Source organism: Poecilia mexicana, unplaced genomic scaffold, assembly GCF_051168715.1.
Source record: "Poecilia mexicana isolate PSO_F unplaced genomic scaffold, ASM5116871v1 scaffold_15, whole genome shotgun sequence".
NCBI classification, from domain to species: Eukaryota; Metazoa; Chordata; class Actinopteri; order Cyprinodontiformes; family Poeciliidae; genus Poecilia; species Poecilia mexicana.
This window is the reverse complement of record NW_028263384.1, coordinates 8,879,808-8,898,721: the sequence shown is the minus strand read 5'-3', so window position 1 is coordinate 8,898,721 and position 18,914 is coordinate 8,879,808. Positions and strand designations below refer to the sequence as shown.

General features: G+C 37.8%; 1 protein-coding gene and 1 long non-coding RNA gene across 4 annotated transcripts in view; one reads left to right on the top strand and one right to left on the bottom strand.

The window, feature by feature from the left end:
* Nucleotides 1-18,914, top strand: part of LOC106907758 (uncharacterized) — a 172,582-nt gene that overhangs the window by 123,536 nt on the left and 30,132 nt on the right. The window lies entirely within an intron of this gene.
* The window catches only part of bcl2l11 (BCL2 like 11), a 32,620-nt gene continuing 28,047 nt past the window's right edge, over nucleotides 14,342-18,914 (bottom strand). For both annotated transcript variants that reach the window (XM_015008582.2, XM_015008583.2), the window contains exon 4: nucleotides 14,342-18,737. In XM_015008582.2, coding sequence (XP_014864068.1) covers nucleotides 18,573-18,737 — 165 coding nt within the window. In that variant the 3' untranslated portion in view covers nucleotides 14,342-18,572. The remainder of the gene's footprint in view (nucleotides 18,738-18,914) is intronic.

Here is an 18,914-nt window from a genome sequence, read left to right as displayed (position 1 = left end):
ACGGTAATGGAAGAAAAATAAAGATATATATAAATAAACTAGAAAATTCCGCAGAAATTTTGAGGGGCATGCCAAAGTGTGCCCGTCGCTTTTTAATCAAGCGTTCTGATGCAAAAAATTAGCATTATTGCTAAAGAAAGCTGCAATGTAGTCAATAACCTGTGGTGAGTCAGAAACATGTTGACTAAACTGTACCTGTACCATTCAGTATGTTGAAATTAATGCATAAGCCAAAATGCTAATATTAGCGTGAAGACTAATATTCATGTAGGATGTGTGGCATCACTAGCATGTTTTCTGTCATTGATTTACTCCATTCAGTATACTGAACATCGCTAATAAGTAAGAAAATTAGCTAATAGCTACCTTTAGGGAAAAGGCTAATGCTAATGCTAATGCACTGCCTTGCTGCGCAAGGCAGTGCACTAGTGGGGGCAGTAAAATGCTAAACTTGTGCTAATGTTAATGAACTGCCTTGCTGCGCAAGGCAGTTCACTATCCTGAGGAAAAAAAATGTGAAAAAAGCTTAATATTATTGCAACGCCTATGGCGTTGCACTAGCATGAGAGGAATATGCAGACTTTTATTTTGAAACTTTCGGTAGGCTTCATTTTAACCACCACACCAATTCATAGTGTAACAGTAGTTTGTTTAAACCATTCACATAAAGCCCAAAGCTGATGTGAAAAATATCAAGGCTTTTATTTTGAAATTTTCATTAAGCTTCATTTTAATTGACCACAGCAATAAAATGTGTAACAGTGGTTGGGTTAATCCAACTATATAATGCCCAAAGTAAAGTGTTCCATCGTGTTTAGAACTACAAAGATGGCGTTTTTGTAGTCCTAAGCAGCAGCTCTGCTTTTCTGTGTTCTGTTGCTATAGTGACCAAGCCTCTTTGTCAGCTGGGAGAGAGACACACAGGGGGAGAAACAATTCTATGTGTTTGAGCCAGCCAGTTTCACTCCAAAAAGCTGTCCGAACAACTCCTTTCCATTCGGGAACCGTGATACGTATTCGAAAACCGTTTGAAGCATATGAGAAGGCTATTTGTCGTCTCATTTAGTACCGCGATTCATATCTGTAGCTCATTCACAGTAATTGCAGTGATGAGAGAAAAATGGTGTGCGCTGAGCTCAGAACTTTTTGCAGAAATGTATGTAAAAAGAGCAATTACATGATGTAAAAATTGTCAAGGCTTTTATTTTGAAAATTTTCAATAAGCTTCATTTGAAATTGCCACACTAATTTCATGTGTAATAGTGATCAGGTTAAAGCACAAGTTGTTTATAATACCAGCCAACTCCTCCTCTGTAATAATTGAGTGTTCTGCCATGTTGTAGTTCTGACATGCTGCTCAGGCCTCTGTTTTAACTGAGTCTTGGCCATAGATAGAACTACAGTTATGGCAGTTATGGCTGCTGGTTTGTAGTCCAAACCAGCAGCCTTTCTCTGGATTCTGTTGCTATAGCGATTGGCCCTCAGCCAACTGCTGTGTGTGTGAGACAGAAAGCTGGGGAAGGATTTCAATTAACATTAATGCTAATGTTAATGAACTGCCTTGCTGCGCAAGGCAGTTCACTATCCTGAGACAAAAAAACATAAAAAAGCTTAATATTCGTCGTGAGTGGACATTGCAGAGTTTTATTTTGAAACTTTCAATAAACTTAATTTCCATAACCACACTAATCCAATGTGTAACAGTGGTTTGGTTAATCCACCTGTATAATGCCAAAAACAGCAAGTTGTTCTAACTGCCAGCTCAGCCCTCCTCTGTAATAATTGAGTGTTCCGCCATGTTGTAGTTCTGACCTCCTGCTCTGCCCTCTGTATTAAAGTGTTCCGCCATGTTTAGAACTACAGAGTCTTTGTAGTCCAAACCAGCTGCCAGCCTTCCTCAGTATTCTGTTGCTATAGTGATGAGACTGCAGTGTGTGTCAGAGACTTTATCTAATGTTATGAGACACCCACTCAGTTTTAATGGAAAAAGCAGTCTGAACGACTGCTTCCCGTTCAGGATCCGTAAGGCCGATCCAAAAACCGTTTGAAGCATATGAGAGGGCTATTTGTCGTCTCATTTAGTACCGCGATTCATATCTGTAGCTCATTCACAGTAATTGCAGTGATGAGAGAAAAATGTTGTGCGCTGAGCTCAGAGCTTTTTCAGAAATGTATGTAAAACACTGGGGAGGAACGTCAGTTAGTCCTGTCCCAAAACTTTCCTCTGAAGCACCTTGACAGAAAACCGTAAGCCCTAGGGAAATTTTGAAAACATTTTACCGGAGCAGGCATGCGTATCAATGTCATCACCGAGTTTCATACCGATAGACCAATTTTTGCACCCATGAGAGCGATTTCAAAATTATTTTGGGGTCAAAAATCCACTCTTTCTCTCACTCTAAAAAAGCGGCAGTTGGTGTCAGTTACACTCTGCGTTTCGGCAGTTGGAAATTTCGCTCGTTTTTCGCTTTTTACGTCGCCGTCGTAACTCCGATCCCCAATAAAAATAATAGCTCACTTGCCGGGATCGAGCCGCACGTTTTGATACCACTTTTGTGGGTGGGCACGCAGCGGTACGAGCCGCATTAACGGTGACGGAAGAATAATAAATAATATGAAAAATAAAGAGACATTCTATTGGGTGTAGATTAATAGGTGCCTGCCATGCAATGCATGGAGGCAGTGACTGACCTGCTTCGCAGGTCAGTCACTGCTCTCCTTATGCATTGCTAATGGCATGCCCCAATAAAGAGACATTCTATTGGGTGTAGAACAATAGGTGCCTGCCATGCAATGCATGGAGGCAGTGACTGACCTGCTTCGCAGGTCAGTCACTGCTCTCCTTATGCATTGCTAATGGCATGCCCCAATAAATAAATAAAGAGACATTCTATTAGGTGAAGAACAATAGGTGCCTGCCATGCAATGCATGGAGGCAGTGACTGACCTGCTTCGCAGGTCAGTCACTGCTCTCCTTATGCATTGCTAATGGCATGCCCCAATAATAATAATAATAATAATGAAGTGTTTATCAGTTTATAAAAAGAATGAAAATGGCAAGTCAAAAATGATTTCTACGCCTCTATAATTATTGTGGGGGGGGGGGAAAAGTTTGTCTGGAGAAATGAGATATTTTCTGACCACCTACATGCATGACTCCACTGGTGCTTTGATTATTTATCCTTGGCAATGAGCTCAGAGTCACTGAGTTGTGAAGGTCTCCTTTCCATCACCCTAATGTTTAGCTCTCTGCCGATCCTCTATCAGATTCAAGTCGGCACTCCGGATGTCTCATTCCAAAAAATGATTTCTAAAAGTGGAAGAAATATGGTAAAATTCAAAGCCAATAGAAGCCATGGGCTTTGCCTTGAAATGCAACATATATAACCTACAAGCAGCATATAAATATAAAATAATAGCAAGTGCAGTTCATTCCTAAATTTTATGTTAGCCTTTGTAACATAGAAAAAAACACCTTTTGTTTGTGTATTGCATTGTACCAATTCAGCACAGAAATGGTAATAAAATAAATAGGAGATTTTGGTTCCAACATGACAAAAGAGAAATTTCTCACGTACAGTAAAATAGCTTCAAAACACTCAGCTGACTAAGAGAAACTTCTTGGTAAACACCATAACCACGAATTTTCAACCAAGCAAAATCTGGGTGTGATGAGAGTATTTTCATGCTGCTCACTTAAACTCGGCAGACTAGGATGACCCAGTCACTCAACCTGAAAGCCTGACTGAAGCGTTTCCTATATTAGAGGAGCAGCCTTTAGTGGGATGTTACAGCCGTAAACAGGAAGTTAAGTTGAGCACGAGAGCCAGCACAGGAAGTGTATCACTCAGACAGTTTATCATTTCCAATAACTCACGTCAGATTGATACCTTTTATGGTAACGTACAGGTTTGCAGAAACAAACTATCACACTCTTATTGGTAGGAGTTTATGCATCTGTTCACATGTGACTTTTGGCTCCAGAAGTCACTCTAAAGCACAGTTGTTTTCGAATATAACAGATCGAAATACGACCGAACCATTGTTTTGATCTGTTTTTTTTGTTTTTTTTTTTGTTAAATTGCACAAAAATGTTACAATTTTAACAACCCACTGTATCATGCTAAAGATATGACTTGTGATTTATGTGTATGGACACAAAAAAGATGCGAGTGTTTCCCTTTAAATGCTGGGAAATCATTGCTTTCTTAAGCAACAAATTACTCACCAATGTAGCTTTATAATGTACCATTTTCAGACTGTTTCATGAGAGCATATTTTAAAACGTGTATTTTTTTTTTTTATAAGGGCAATATGGCTCTGATCCCAGAGCATCACTACATCAAGGAGTGAAAAAAATTCACATTACAAGAAAACAAAATTTGTGACGTGGAAGGCTAATCCCACTGAACTCTAAGTCACTTTTTTTAAGAGTGAGTATTTGTTCCTGAATTTAAGGGTGTGTTTTTTAAGGAATTTGGACTGCATTCGATTATATTTACCTCATAAATTAACATTAATGGCCAGGTCAAACCTCAGCCCAGATTGTTCTACTCTATAGGGAGAATTTAAGATCCTGAAAACATATTTAAAAAAGGACATACTCAGCTGGCTTTTTTTGTTTGTTTGTTTCTGGACATAAAAACTCTGTAACCCTTTCATGCATGAATTATAATCCTTCGTGTCAGGATTTTTTCAAAAAAAAATTCTTTTCTTTTCTTAAGGCATAAAAAAAGGTAGGAATAAAAATTTTGTATGTATATATATATATATATATATATATATATATATATATATATATATATATATATATATATATATATATATATTATTTTTTTTTGTTTTTTTTTTGTTAAGGTGATCAATTGTAATTTTCGCCAAATACAAAGTTGTTATTTGAAAAATACATCAGTTGTATTGTTCTTTAGGGGTTAGATGTCACAATATTTTAAAGAGTCGTCTACAGTAGAAGGAGGGACCGGGTCAGTTGGCATGCTTTTCTTTTGTCTGTCGGCCATATTGGATTTAACCAAAATAATTTCTTGCATTTGCAGCTGATGGCCAGTAGTTGATAGTGTATTTTATGATGCATTAGTGTCCACTTCAGTGGTCTGTGTGCATTTATAACATAAAAATCCACAAGAAGCACAAGAAAATGGCTTTTAGATAGCTATCCACTGTAGTGACCACTACCCATGAAAGGTTTAAAATTCAGCCAAGCAGGGAATTTCTAGGGATTAAGCACTGAATTATCACTACGTTGGTAACAAGTTTTTTTTTTTCAATTTGATTTGTGAAACTTGACTCCTTTCATAAAATAACACCCCTAGTTGCACTGATTTGTTTCTGCAGTAGCAACAAGAACTGCGGTTCCTCAGCAGGTTAACGTTAATGACTAGATGTGAACGGCCAGATTTCATTTTCTACAGCTGCACAATTATTATACAAAGAGTAGGATGCAAAAACAAATGTTTTCAAATGCACAATATACTGCTTTATACAATAAACTCTGTACAAAGTATAAAGCAAAGGAGTAAATTTTGTGTAAAACTTGTATACATACTTGACTTGAGTGCTGAGTTATAGTGTTTGTTCATTCATCAACAAACATCGCAGTCTTCGTGTGTCACAGTTTCAGACCAAAACAGTTGTTTTAGTTACATCTTGTTTTCGTTTTTCTTTTTGTTTTTCTTTTTTATGTTTTTAGCCAATATTTTACTTTTATTGCTGTGTAACGTTTTTTTGTCAAGTTGATTTCATTGGATTACCTCAACGTCCTTCAAGAAAATCAACCAATGGGCCGTCGCAGTCATTAAAAATGAGGTACAACGTACTTCTTTGGTTAGATCATGACATATTGCCCACCAGACATTGCCCAGTACGTCAGATGGTTTTGTGGCTCAGAGGGGGATACATAGAAGTTGGTTACTGATAATGTAATCTGTCCCTTCCAGTCTCTCCAGGTTCTTTTCATTAACCATCTACATTGGTTTTTGTTTTTCTTTTCTGCAGAATTACCCGGAAATCTTTGCAAGGTTCACGGTGTGCCTCGGTGGTTTTATGTAGCTCACTAAAGAAAAAAATGTGAATAAAACCCAGGCAGAAAAACAAGTAGTCGTACTTTGTGCCTTAGCCGTCCTTAGATAAACACTATTGGTGCAGGCTGACGACTACTGCGATGTTTTTTGGGGTTTTTTTCTGTTTTTTTTTTTTTTTTTCTTACTGAACTGTTCAGCATTAGAAAGCTGGCTCATTGCAAGGGTGACACTTATCCAATTACATATCAATTTCCAACAACACAGCAAGACAATCCTGATTAAAAGGAAGGTTTATACCTGGCATTTTGTTTTATAGAAGGTGAGCCACATGCAATGTGAGTTTAATTGATTTTCAGTCTCAGTCTGGCCAATGCAAATAGAACAAATCAGGTTTAAACAGCAAAGACTAAACATGAGAACCGGGTGGAGCCAAGCGATGAGTGGCTAACGTGTTCTCATTGATTTGTGCACTATTGACGGAACAACCGTGGGTGATTGTGACAGGTTAGTCAGAGATGGCCGAGTTAAACTAATTTTATTCCTGTCCGTGTTTGTTTCCTGCGTTGTATTTTCTCTGTTAAAATTTATTTGGAGTTTTTATGGCGGAGAGGGGAATCCTATTTTGGAAACTACAACAAGCAGAATACCTCATCTGTTTATTACAGCAGTTTCTCATGTCTGTTGTAATTAGTCTTACGGACCAGACTAAAGCCTGGACGTGTCTTCTCCATCGTCTTGAACGTACTTTCCTGAGCTCAGCTTACCTGCAGCTGTTTTTGCCGACTTTAGCCGGGACTTATTAAAGTGACACTAAATAACGTCCACATTTAAATGAGTTTATCTTTATGGGTCTGGCGTGTAAATGTTGTGTGTTTATATTAAATTTAACTGCTCTGGAGCTGCATATCTTGCCTGTAAAAAAAAAAAAAAAAAAAAAAAGAAAAGAAAGAAAAGAAAGAAAGGTGATGCAACACTGAGCAAAACAGCTGCAACCGTGAGCTGGGCTCTGTGGTGCAGCTCCGCAAACAGTGGTGCTTTGATACTACACACAAAACAAATTCATGTGCACACACACACACACACACACACACACACACACACGCACGCACACACACACACACACACACACATATATTTCATCAGAAATATTGACCCTTCTAAAGAGATAAGACTTTCTTATCACTCTAGTCATGAAAGGGACATTATGTACATAAAAAAAAAACACTTTTTTATTTCGAAGAACATTTAATGAGAAGACTAAAATCTTCAAAATAAAGGAACAGGGTCACATGATGCAAGCCTCTGTGACATAGCCACGCATAAATACTGCAAAGAATTGTAAAGGCAGCTGTCCTACAAACAACTGTAGCTACAGTATATTTTTAGGACAAATTTCTACCCTGACTGTGGGAAGCTAAATAGTGTTTGGTTACTCGCTGTCTCTAAGTTGTACTTAGACATCTTTTAATTGATTTAATCAACTTCTTCCTGGTCTTTTCTCAGACGTACTCACCAAATAAGTGGTGTATTTGTTTGTAATTTAATTATGTATGTGTCGATGCTGTGTAACATGGTGCTGCATACACGCAGGAATATGAATGAAATAAATTCATTCGTTCGTATGACCACGTTGAATGAGGATTATTAAACATCTGGAGTCATGGAAACATTCAGGTCCAGATTTCAAATTGAGACACCTGGTATTCAGATTGAGTCCTGGTCATTTCACCATTTTGTATGTTTGTGGTTTTGGTTGTTTGATGCTCGACTTCCTGTGTACCAAAGCGAGCAATTCTACTCTTTGATGGTTGGTGTTCGTGATAAGTTAAATCGCACCACGGCCGGGTTATGCCCACTTTGACAAACCACAACTTAAAGAAATTTTGTGCTACGTATTCGTTGCCTGGTGCAAGACACTGTGGTTATTTGACTCCATTTAGCAGCTACCAGCATTAACGTCAAATATCTCGGTTGAACACGTGTCACAGTCGTTCCTTTCTCACAACAAATCTGCCCCTACAAGGCATCAGATGGGAATACAGTAAGATACAAATAATATTTGATATTAAATTTTTTTTTTTGAAAACTTGGTAAGATTTGAATCTTTGAAAGCACCAGGAGAAATAATAAGGTTTGCAATGGTAAAGTAGACGGGTAAGAAACTGATATAAAATATAGGTTGGCAGAACAACAATATATTTGAATGTTTTGGTGAATTCATTTGTTTGAATTAAATATTTTCCACTTAATACACATATTGGTAATTCATTCTTAATGGTCATTCACACAATCTAGCCTAAACAATTTTTTCTTTGCAACAGAAAAAATAAAATTAAAATAAAATAATATATATATATATATATATATATTATTTTGCATAATAACGTTGAAATCGTAGCTGTTTGAAGCTCTCAAACTGGTGCCCTCTTTGTCCTGTTGTCAACCCATCCATGATGTTTGAAGTATTTGTCTCTGTAATGGCTCACAAAATATATTTCCCTATCAACAGATCTGTGATCCTGAACAGGATTAAACAGGAAAGTGTTATTAGTGGATGCATTTGAGTTCTGACCTGTAACCAGGATTTTTTAGTGTTGCCGTCTGTTGGCTGTGAGTGGTGTGAGCTCGTTAAGGCATTTGTTGATTTATTTATTTATCTTTTTAGTTTAGATCAGTGTTTCTCAACCCTGGTCCTCAGCGCCCCCCCTGCTCTGCATGTTTTAGATGTGCCTCTATTCCAGAACAGCTGATTCAAATGATTGCATGACCATCAAGTACTGCAGAAGCCTGTTAATCACCCAGAGATACAATTTATGTGTGTGGCAGAAAGGAAATACCTAGAACATGCAGGACAGGGGGGCGGTGAGGACCAGGGTTGAGAAACATTAGTTTAGATGAAACAAGAGAAAAACTGTTCACCGTTATGGACAGGAATATGTACAAGTTTGTGTCAGCTGGATTTCTTTTTTTAAGTTTTCTACACCTGCTGCATGATTTCTTGTTCTTGTTATTGTCTTTTACCAAACCACAAGCTCTTGAAATGTGTTTTTACGACGTGCAGTGATGAGTGTTGTGAAAGATGCTTACAACATTGGCTTATGCTCAAAAGAACATTTTATACATATAATTCAAGAGGTAACTTTGCCTTAAAATGGTTTGACGTGTGGGAAGGGTTGGCGATTACATATCCAACTTTCCATTTGGAAGAGAATACCTTCTTGTATACCTTCTCAAATGTTTCACCCAAAGCAATTCCTTTGAAACTCTGATTGAGGTTTCACCCAGTGAAGAGCTATCGGTGTCTGTACAGCTGCTGATTGAACTGGGGTTCGACCAGAAGAGTGGAAGCTTCTTAAAGAGACAGAGGCCAATTTCAAGGCAAATTTGTGTTAAGTCATGTTTGTAGCAACTGAAGGTAACATAGCTTCTTGATTGTGCTATGATGAAATATTAGTGGAGGATGTTTCCTAATGTCAGATCGCGTTAGGGGGATGTGTCTCAGCCAACCGATTCACTAACAGGCTTTCGTTTCGCCCACACTAGCATCACTTCACTGCATCAGACAGCACTGCTGACAAACAGATGCATCGTTATCAGATAGCTAGATTTCAGTGAATTTCAACTTTGCATGGGAAACAAAACCAAACATCTGTTTTGCATTGCAGCCTGAAACCTTCTGTAATGTCTGCTGCCAGCATGTGGCACCAGGTGTGCTCTGACATCATGATGTTACTGGGAAGTGGGAAGTGGGAACTGAGTGCAGCGGTAGCTGTTGTAAACCAAATTAATTTCCGTAAGTGGGGAAAATTTAGAGGAAGATGTTTTCTTTGTAACTGGTGACATCTTCCATGGCTGAGCAAATTTGACTCTGAATCACATGGATGCAAGTGTCACATATATATATATATATATATATATATATATATATATATATATATATATATATATATATATATATATATATATATATATATATCTTACTGTAAACAAACTTCGTCTTAATCATCATGATGTGTTGTCTGTTGTATTTTATTTGCAGGTTGTACTTAAAACAAGCCAAAGATGAACAGTAAAAACCAAGAACTGAATTTTATAGAAGAACACATGACAGTCACTGGAGTAACCTGATCTTCATCCCGCTGAAAACTTCGATCAGCTCTGCAGTCAAACTCAATTTGATATATATATATTTTTAATTAAATTGAGTTTTAGCTTCAATATGTTGTCAACACGACTTCAATCCATGTTCAGAGCTCAATGTAAACATTTGCACGCGGCTTTTCCTTGAGAAAAAGAGCGCTACAATCTTCTATGCACCATCAAATTCCAGAATTTGATTCCAGAATCTGTCAAATAAAACAAACGTGGTTTTTAGTGCACAGAAAGAAATTTTTATGACATGTAAAACTTTGTTTTTTCAGCGAGAAAAGTCAAAGTTTTCCCTAACTCTCTTTGAATTGCAGTTGCATCACTTTTGTGTTACCTGATATTCACAGATCTAACCTTCTTTATGAACATTGTCCTCTTCACCGCTTGACAAATCTCTGTGTGAATCTAGACTGAATTACTCCTATTGTGTGCGTCTTTACCATCTCGGGTGTGGAAACATCCCTTGTTTGAAAAAGTAGCACCACATACTTTCCCTTTTAACTTGCTAATACAAGACATATGACAAGGAAGAACTCCTTTATGTGCTGAGGCTTTTCAGCACAATACAAATACTGTTTTGTGTTTTCCTTTTTCCTTTGGCTTACGCTCCACAGGCGCGGTATCGAGTAGAGGAAGGCAATAGACTGAAGGTCTTTGACCACAGCATCCTGAATATGTCTCCTCTTGGCCCTAAAGCCACAGCAGCAAGAGTTTTTTTCAGTCGTTGTGTCAAACAGGGCGAAGTTAAGAGGGAAAACAGTAGCGGTGAGGAAACTATGTGTACACCTGGTTCCTGTGGTGTCTCACACCCTGGGTAGTGATAGCTTAAAGGGGTCAGATGTTTACGACGAAGCCATTGAAAAGTAATGTTAGGGCCAGAGTTAAAGCTTTGTATCAACTTCGCAAGACAATAATGGTGGCAATTCAGTTGTATTATCAAATTCCTTAGTCATCTACAATAGAGTAAAGGTTTCACAAATCACATGGTTTTAGCTTTACAGATGTGAAATCAGTGTTGAATAATCCAGGTCAGCTTTTACTTACCCATACTGCGGCTTCAGCAGGTGTCTAGTTCTAAGGTGGTCTCAAAGTCAAAAAAAGCGTTGAAAACTTTACATTTTTTTGTGTTTTCGCAAATATAATAAAGGATTGTTTTCAAGAATCTGTGGTCAGTGTAACCCAGTTTAGGCTGGACAAGTTTATTGGCAAGATGAACCAGATGTGGGCTGCACAGTGGCACAGTTGGTAGAGCTGTTGCCTTGCAGCAAGAAGGTTCTGGGTTCGATTCCCGGCCCCAGTCTTTCTGCCTGGAGTTTGCATGTTCTCCCTGTGCATGCATGGGTTTTCTCAAGGGTACTTCGGTTTCCTCCCACAGTCCAAAAACATGACTGTCAGGTTAATTGGCCTCTCCAAATTGCCCCTAGGTGTGAGTGTGTGTATGCATGGTGTGTTGCCCTGCAACAGACTGGCAACCTGTCCAGGGTGTACCCTGCCTCTCGCCCGGAAAGATTGCTGGAGATAGGCACCAGCAACCCTCCTGACCCCACTGAGGGACAAGGGTAAGGGTGTAAAGAAAATAGATGGATGAACCAGATGCTAACTTTGCCAACCTAGTGGGTTAGCCAGTTGCAGTATTCTCACAGTGCTAACAAGTTATTTGTACCTTGAGGGTCTCACTGCTGCTGCTTCCTTTTTCTACAGAACAAGTTGTTTGGTGTTAGATGATTTACAAGCAGCAGAGACTTCTTCTTGCTTTTGAAACTGCTGAAGCTGCTAACCTAGCAAGATATCCTCATTTATTGCCTTTCAAGAGATTTGACCTTTCTTACTTCAAAGTAAGAGTATGAAACGTAGGGGGAAAAAAAGGCTGAGCAATTCTAACAATGGGGCTCATAATACCGTCTTACACTTATTTCACCAGCTGACCTCACTTGTTGACAGCAGCTTGATAATGATTCACTGTGCAGAATTCACTTTCATGAGAAATATTGTGGCTCTTTAACATTACAAGACGTTATCACCAGTGACGTGCGGTGAGGTTCATTGCTGGTGAGGCACTGACCTGTGACTTAGACACCATGTTACTGGACGTACGCAAATTTCGTGCAGGCATACAACGCTGGAGGGCAAAAAGACTAATCATTTACATTTACGTAAAAGAAATAGATACTTTATAGTACAAACCACAGGGTGAAAATAGCAATATAGATGGTTTTATTATTATATATTATTTTTCCATGATGACATGTGAGGCTCTCCCTCACCTGCCACTCCTGACCGCACGTCACAGGTTATCACACACCCCTAATTTTTGCCACAGTCACCTCAAGAGGATTTATATGTTAGCACCACCACCGCTAATATTATTAACGTTATATCAATATCAAGGAGCGTGATACAAACAGTCATGGGAAAGTGATGATGACCAGCTTAAGAACTTTTTGCATCATTTCTTTTTCCGATGGAATTATTTCAGTTTTGCTGTAAAAAAAAAAAAAAAAAAAAAACCACAAAGGGTTAAAAAAAACTCCTTTCTCAACAGGTGGAGGAATCCACCCTGCTGACCTGCTGTTCTGACCCACGTCTGGTGGTGGAGGTGTGGTTGCGCAGGAGCTGCTTGTGTGTGTGTGTGTGTGTGCGCGCGTGTGCGTGCGTGCGTGCGTATGAGAGTTATGAATGTTAATGAGTTGTGTGTGCGTGTGTGTGTCTTTGTGTGGATGACATATAATTATCCAAGCATGTGTTTGTGCCAAGTTGTGGAAGGCACCGTACTTTCCACAGACACACAGACACACTCTCTCACACACACACACACACGCACAGAAAATGACAAGAGAAACATGAAAATAAGAGGAGGAAAGACAGAGTTTCTCAAATAAAGAGGAAAACTGTCCTCATTTCACCTAAGAAACCTTTTATAACAAAATGACCTAAGCTGAACTGTGAAGTCAGTGTAAACAGACTTATGTTTTTAAAAGTTATCTATTTGATAGCTACGGTTTTAAGCTTATTATCTGAAAGTACTTATTTCAAATTAATCTGCCTCTGGTATTGATACAGTATCTTTTAATCAGTAGGTTAATGTTTTTGTTTGAACTCTTGGTATCTTTAAAGGACAGTAAAATAATTTGGCATTGGAACTATATTACTCACTCACCAACTCTTATTCATTCTTTGAAAGTGACAGGTTTTTTTAGTTTCTTGAGACATTAAAGCTAAAGTATGTAACTTTCATTTAAAAAAACTATTTTACATTTTTGTTAAAACTGTCGACATGATGACACATAATCTGTGAAAATGATCCATCTCCTTCTCCTTCTGTCTGAGATACTGCTGCGTGAAGAAATGCACCGCTCCCGACCAAAAACAACCAATCAGAGCAGGGAGGAGGGTCTTAGTGCTGTTTATCAAGCTCATGTACTCACTTCTCAAAGTCCGAATGGCGGAAAAACAACTTACCCTTACAAGCAACGCGTTTGGTCACACTAACTAGCCTGAGCATTCGCAACAGGATCTGCTAGCTGCAGCGAGCAAGAAGGAGAAGGGCAGCACTACATGGAAGATGCCTGACAGCGCTAAGGCCCTCCCCTTGGCTCTGATTGGTTGTTTCTAGGTAGCACTGGGAGAAGGCAGAGGAGCTGTTTTTTTTTTTTTTTTGACAGATTATCTGACTCATACCATACCATATCAAATATTTTGATAGTTTAATATGTAAAAAAAAAAAGTTTTTTTATAAAAGTTACATACTGCAGCTTTGATGTCTTCAGTAAATTCACAACTTGCCGCTGTTGACAATGTGTTTATCAGGCAGGTTAGCCTGTTAGCTTTCTGTTTAGGCATGACTTGGTCATTTTTAAGGTACATTTTTAACGATCTCCTGGTTAAATAAAACTATAAGATTTTTTTTATATGCACATGATGTCAACTATTTAACACTTTTTGATCGAGATTTGTCAGCTAAATAGGTTAGTCCGAGAAAATGATTATAGCTGGGGGTAAAACACACTGTTAATTGACAAAATTTTCACACTACAAATGTTTCTGCACAAGTGACAACTAAAGACTGTATGTTCTTCCACGTATTGCAGCAGGCTGATTCTTGAGATTAGACTCATAAGAAGACTTCATGCACATCATTAAAAGAACAGAAAAAGTATATTTTAAAAAATCATTTTTATTTGTTAAAAAAAATCACATCATACAACATGATTCATTTCTTTTAATGTACAAAGATGTAAAAGCATTGTTTCCAGGACAGAAATTGGAAGCAATTGAATTTTTATTATAGTTTACAATATAAACAAAACATACTGGTTGCTACACTTGTACTGGGTCATCTGGAGTCATCCTTGTTTTCTTTTGTTTTGGCTCCTGTACATCTAAAATTCAATAGAAGCAACATTTACAACAATTTCAGCGAAAGCACAGCGCACCGCAGTGTCTCCGGGTCCCACAGGTTTCCTGCGTTTAACCTGTCTAACGTTTCCAATGAAATAACAGGTCATCCTCCTGCATGACAGCAAGCAACAATTATCTATCTGCTAAAGTTTGTGGCTTTCACATGGTCCAAAAGTCAAATAAACCGAAATGGGCAACACAATTTGACACAGTCATTCCAGCAGTGCTTGATGCAAGTCATTAAAACCCTGAATGTGTCATAAACATACGCGCGCGCACACACACTCATACGCGGACAAGTGTTTCTGTGCTCGAACACCTTCAGAAGACATGCGAACAATATGCTCATTACAAGGTTTCCATATCAGTTTCAGAAAGCAGTAAATCGTCTCTCGGTTTCCTCCCTGAAATGCTCCCCTCTCGCACGCCGGCTGTAACACAGTATTTCAAAATGAGGTTGTAGGTTTCACATGGCACAATATCAGAAATCAGCATGCAGTCACAGCGCTCTCAGTGTCACAGTGAAGGAGAAGCAAAGCAGCTAAACACTGGTGAAGAGGAAGGAAGACAAGCTTTGTGCATTTTAGAGGGGGGGGAATAAAAAACCCAACAGCATCGCTTTAACTAATCAGAATAGTTACATGGCAAAGGAATGCGTCTCTCCAACATAACAAAAAAACAAAAAACAGGAAATTAGTGTGATACATGGATGTCAAAACTATATGAGACATGAAGCGTAGATTCATTTGGACTAATATTTAACAATGCTAACAGCTGTTTATGATTACTGACTGGTCTCTTTTGTTTAGCGTTATGCATTCAGAAAACTATTTCATGAACAAAGTATGTACCACAGATTGTGATAATGATGCTAGGGGAAATTAGCTAACACGCTGATTTTAATTTTGTAAGCTGCAATTTCATTATTGTTCCAAATTTGTCAGATGAAGTACTTAGTAAAGATTAAAAATATTTTTGTTTGTTTTAGTCATTGCCTGCCGCATTTTGACTGAGAAGCAGTTTTATTTAGGACATCTAACCTCATATCTCAGCTGAACTGCTTCCATTTACTTTTCTGACACTACTGTCAAAGAAAATGCAATAATATGTGAAAATTGGTCCAAACTAAATTAATATTTTAAAGTGTGGCTCATTCACACTTTGGTTTAGGTTAACACCGATTCATCAGGCTTTTTTTTTTTTTCCTTGATTAGAATCTCCAGATCCACGCAGCAGCAGGATCTGGTAACTATTTCATCTGGACGGATGTGAAGCTGGTGAAGCTAGCCTGTTAGCATCACTGGTCTGTTAATTAGCAACTAGGCTTGAGCTGGTACAAGTCTCGTGGTGTGATACTTTACCACAAATACGACAAAGTTCACATTATTTTACACAAATATTTTAAAAACAGTGCACAATGTATAGCTTCTGCAGCATGACTGTTTGAATTTGTAGCCCGATTTGTCCTCGATGTAAAAGTGCAGTTTCTATGCATTTTTCATGTCCGGACTCTGAACTGGTCAGCCCTCAATTTAGAAATGTTCTTCAAGAATCTACAAACAATTTTTACAAACATAATATTTGACAAAGAATTTACTAAAGCTATAGTTCTACGAAACAGGAAAAACGGAAGGAAACATCGGAAGAACGGACGGGGAAAAAACAAAAGAGGGAACGAAGAAAATACAGACAGGACGAAAGGTATGAAAGGTAGGAAGTAAAAAAAGCAGGGAGGAAATTAAGAAAAGCGGGAAAGACAAAAGAACACACAGGACGGATGGGAGAGAAAAGGAAAACAGGAAAACCGTACACGGCGGGGCGTTTTGAAACTGTGACTTTCTAAAACTTTGCTATACGTTCAGACCGGGCCAGGCCTATTAACAGCTGTGAGCCTTTTGAAGCAGGATTCTAAAAATCAAAATGGAAAAGACTATTGTTCCACCAAAAGAAAATTTTATAACAATACTCAAAACATTTACTTTTTTTTTTCTTCATAATAGTTGAACAGCTTTAATGTGCACAGCTTAACATCTAAATGTTTCTTTCATCTTCACCATTGTATTGTCTCTGTTAGTTTGGTTACTAATAGCCAATCATTCCAAAACAAAAACCCCACCCATCCCTTCACTGTTTTAGCCACGGCTGGATGCTATCCAGAAACCTCTCCGAGTGTTTAATGACCTGGCAGGCATGAGCAGACTTGGCTCAGTCTGAATCACTGTGCTAATAAACGGAAAATTGTCAACAAACCAAAACCTGCTGGTTACTTTCACCCTGGCTGCTAACGAGAAAACCAGATGATGGAAGACCGTAAAATTTGATCACTTATTGCAGAGCAATGGAAAAGTTTATAGATTAATAAACAGCAAAGCAAGAAATGACACTACTGACTAGTTTTAATGACTGACTTCATTTAAATTATTACTTTGTTCAACAACATAACTCTGCTTTTAGGGCTAGTTAGGTAACAGTTATTGCTTTAACCAGTGGCTGACTGAGCAGTAGGTTTGAAACGGTGCAAAGGTTTTGTTTTAATGCTGAATACAGAATTGATTTTTTTATTGCCATTTTTGAATGGAGTAATGAATAAACGTTTGATGCTGAGACTACATCAGAAATGCTCTTTAAGGTATTTCTGACATGAAATAAATGGATAAAAGTTATTTGCAATGTTGAAAATAAAACTGAATTCAAGAAAACTGGAAAACTGGAGGATCTTTAAAAAAAAAAAAAAAGAATTATTACAGTACGGTGGCATATAGGCCCATATGCCCATATGGAAAAAAAAAATCTGCAGTGGGTAGAAAAATAGGGTGTGAATTTCTGCCAAAAATCTCAGAAACGTTAACATTAATCTTAGAATTTTTTTTTTTAAATAAACAAAGAAATGTATGAATTTGAAACGTTTTAAATGTGCTAGAAATCACCTGGAATATTTGAGATTAATCAAAATTTTAATAAAAATTTTCTATAAAACCAACAAGTTTAAAAAGTGAAAAATTTGCTGGGAAAAACTCTGACATTTTCAAATTAATCTCAGAAATGTACTAGAAAATTTGTGACTTGTGAAGCTCAGAAATTTCCAAGTTTTCTCCAAAGCTTTCTGCGATTCATCTCAAAATGTTTCTAGATTTCTTCTGTAGCAATTTTTTTTTTTACTTTTCAACATCAGAAATTTTCTTGTTTTTTTTTCTAGAAACTTTCTGAGATTTTTGGTGGAAATGTAATTATTTTTATTCTGTCTACAAACGCCCTAATATGCCGTCGTACTACTGCGTCTCGTAATCCCATTTCCAAATCATTTGAACAACATGACAGCTCTAAGAAGGTTTATAGCCATCCGGATCAACCAACAAAACACTTTTCATCACGTCTAAAGCCAATGTTATGAGACAATCACAATATATTTCATCTTTCTGGATAAAAATGCAGTTTTAAAGGCTGGTATAGAACAACATATTTTGTGGAAATAAAACCTTAACATGATCGTAGTTTGGGAACACAGATTATGACAATGTAAATGCACTTATATTTTGAATGCATGACAGGTGGAGAATAAGAGAAAATAATTTTAGACCCATAAACTTGAACAAATCTGGGTCACAGACCGTGATCGCTCAGGAAGCGCATAATCTCTGTACAATAGTAAAAACAAAACAAACAAAAAAAACCTTAAATCAAACTTAATAAAGTAAACAACAAACTGTACAAGGCACGTTTGAATTTCCACAGGCATATTTTTCAGGTCAAATGACTGTCTCTGTTCAAGAAACGGAGTGCAAATCTTGCCTCTTTGGTAAAATGATGGAGACTCGGAGGCCATTAGGGAAAATCAAACATTTTAGAGTTCCTTCCTAAAAGAGAAGAGTTCATAGGGCGAAGGAACAGGCATATGACATAATATATATATATATAAAAGAGTCAATATTTGATATATGTTCAAAACATACTCAAGAAGAATGCTACGTCTGCTGGGTTTTCCTAAGGCTAAACCTGAGAGTGGTCGTGGCTGCTTGTGTTGCCTTGCATGTACATTATTCGTCCGACCAGGAGGAGCAGAAGGCAGACACAAAGCATGGCAACAGGCTCTTGCTGGATGTGCGGCATCAGGTTTAGAGGGACTATATTCCGTTGGTGTCTTCTCGCCATCCTCTACAAAAGAAAGCACAAGAAAGGACGCGACGTATTAGTGAGAGAAATGAAGAGTTTACAGCTTGATGAGTGTAAATTGCAGTACAACGCTTGTCAATTTTTCATAGTCGACGTTGGTAAAATTTTTAAAATTCTTCTAAAACATGACTTTGACAACTTACAATCCAATGCCAGTAT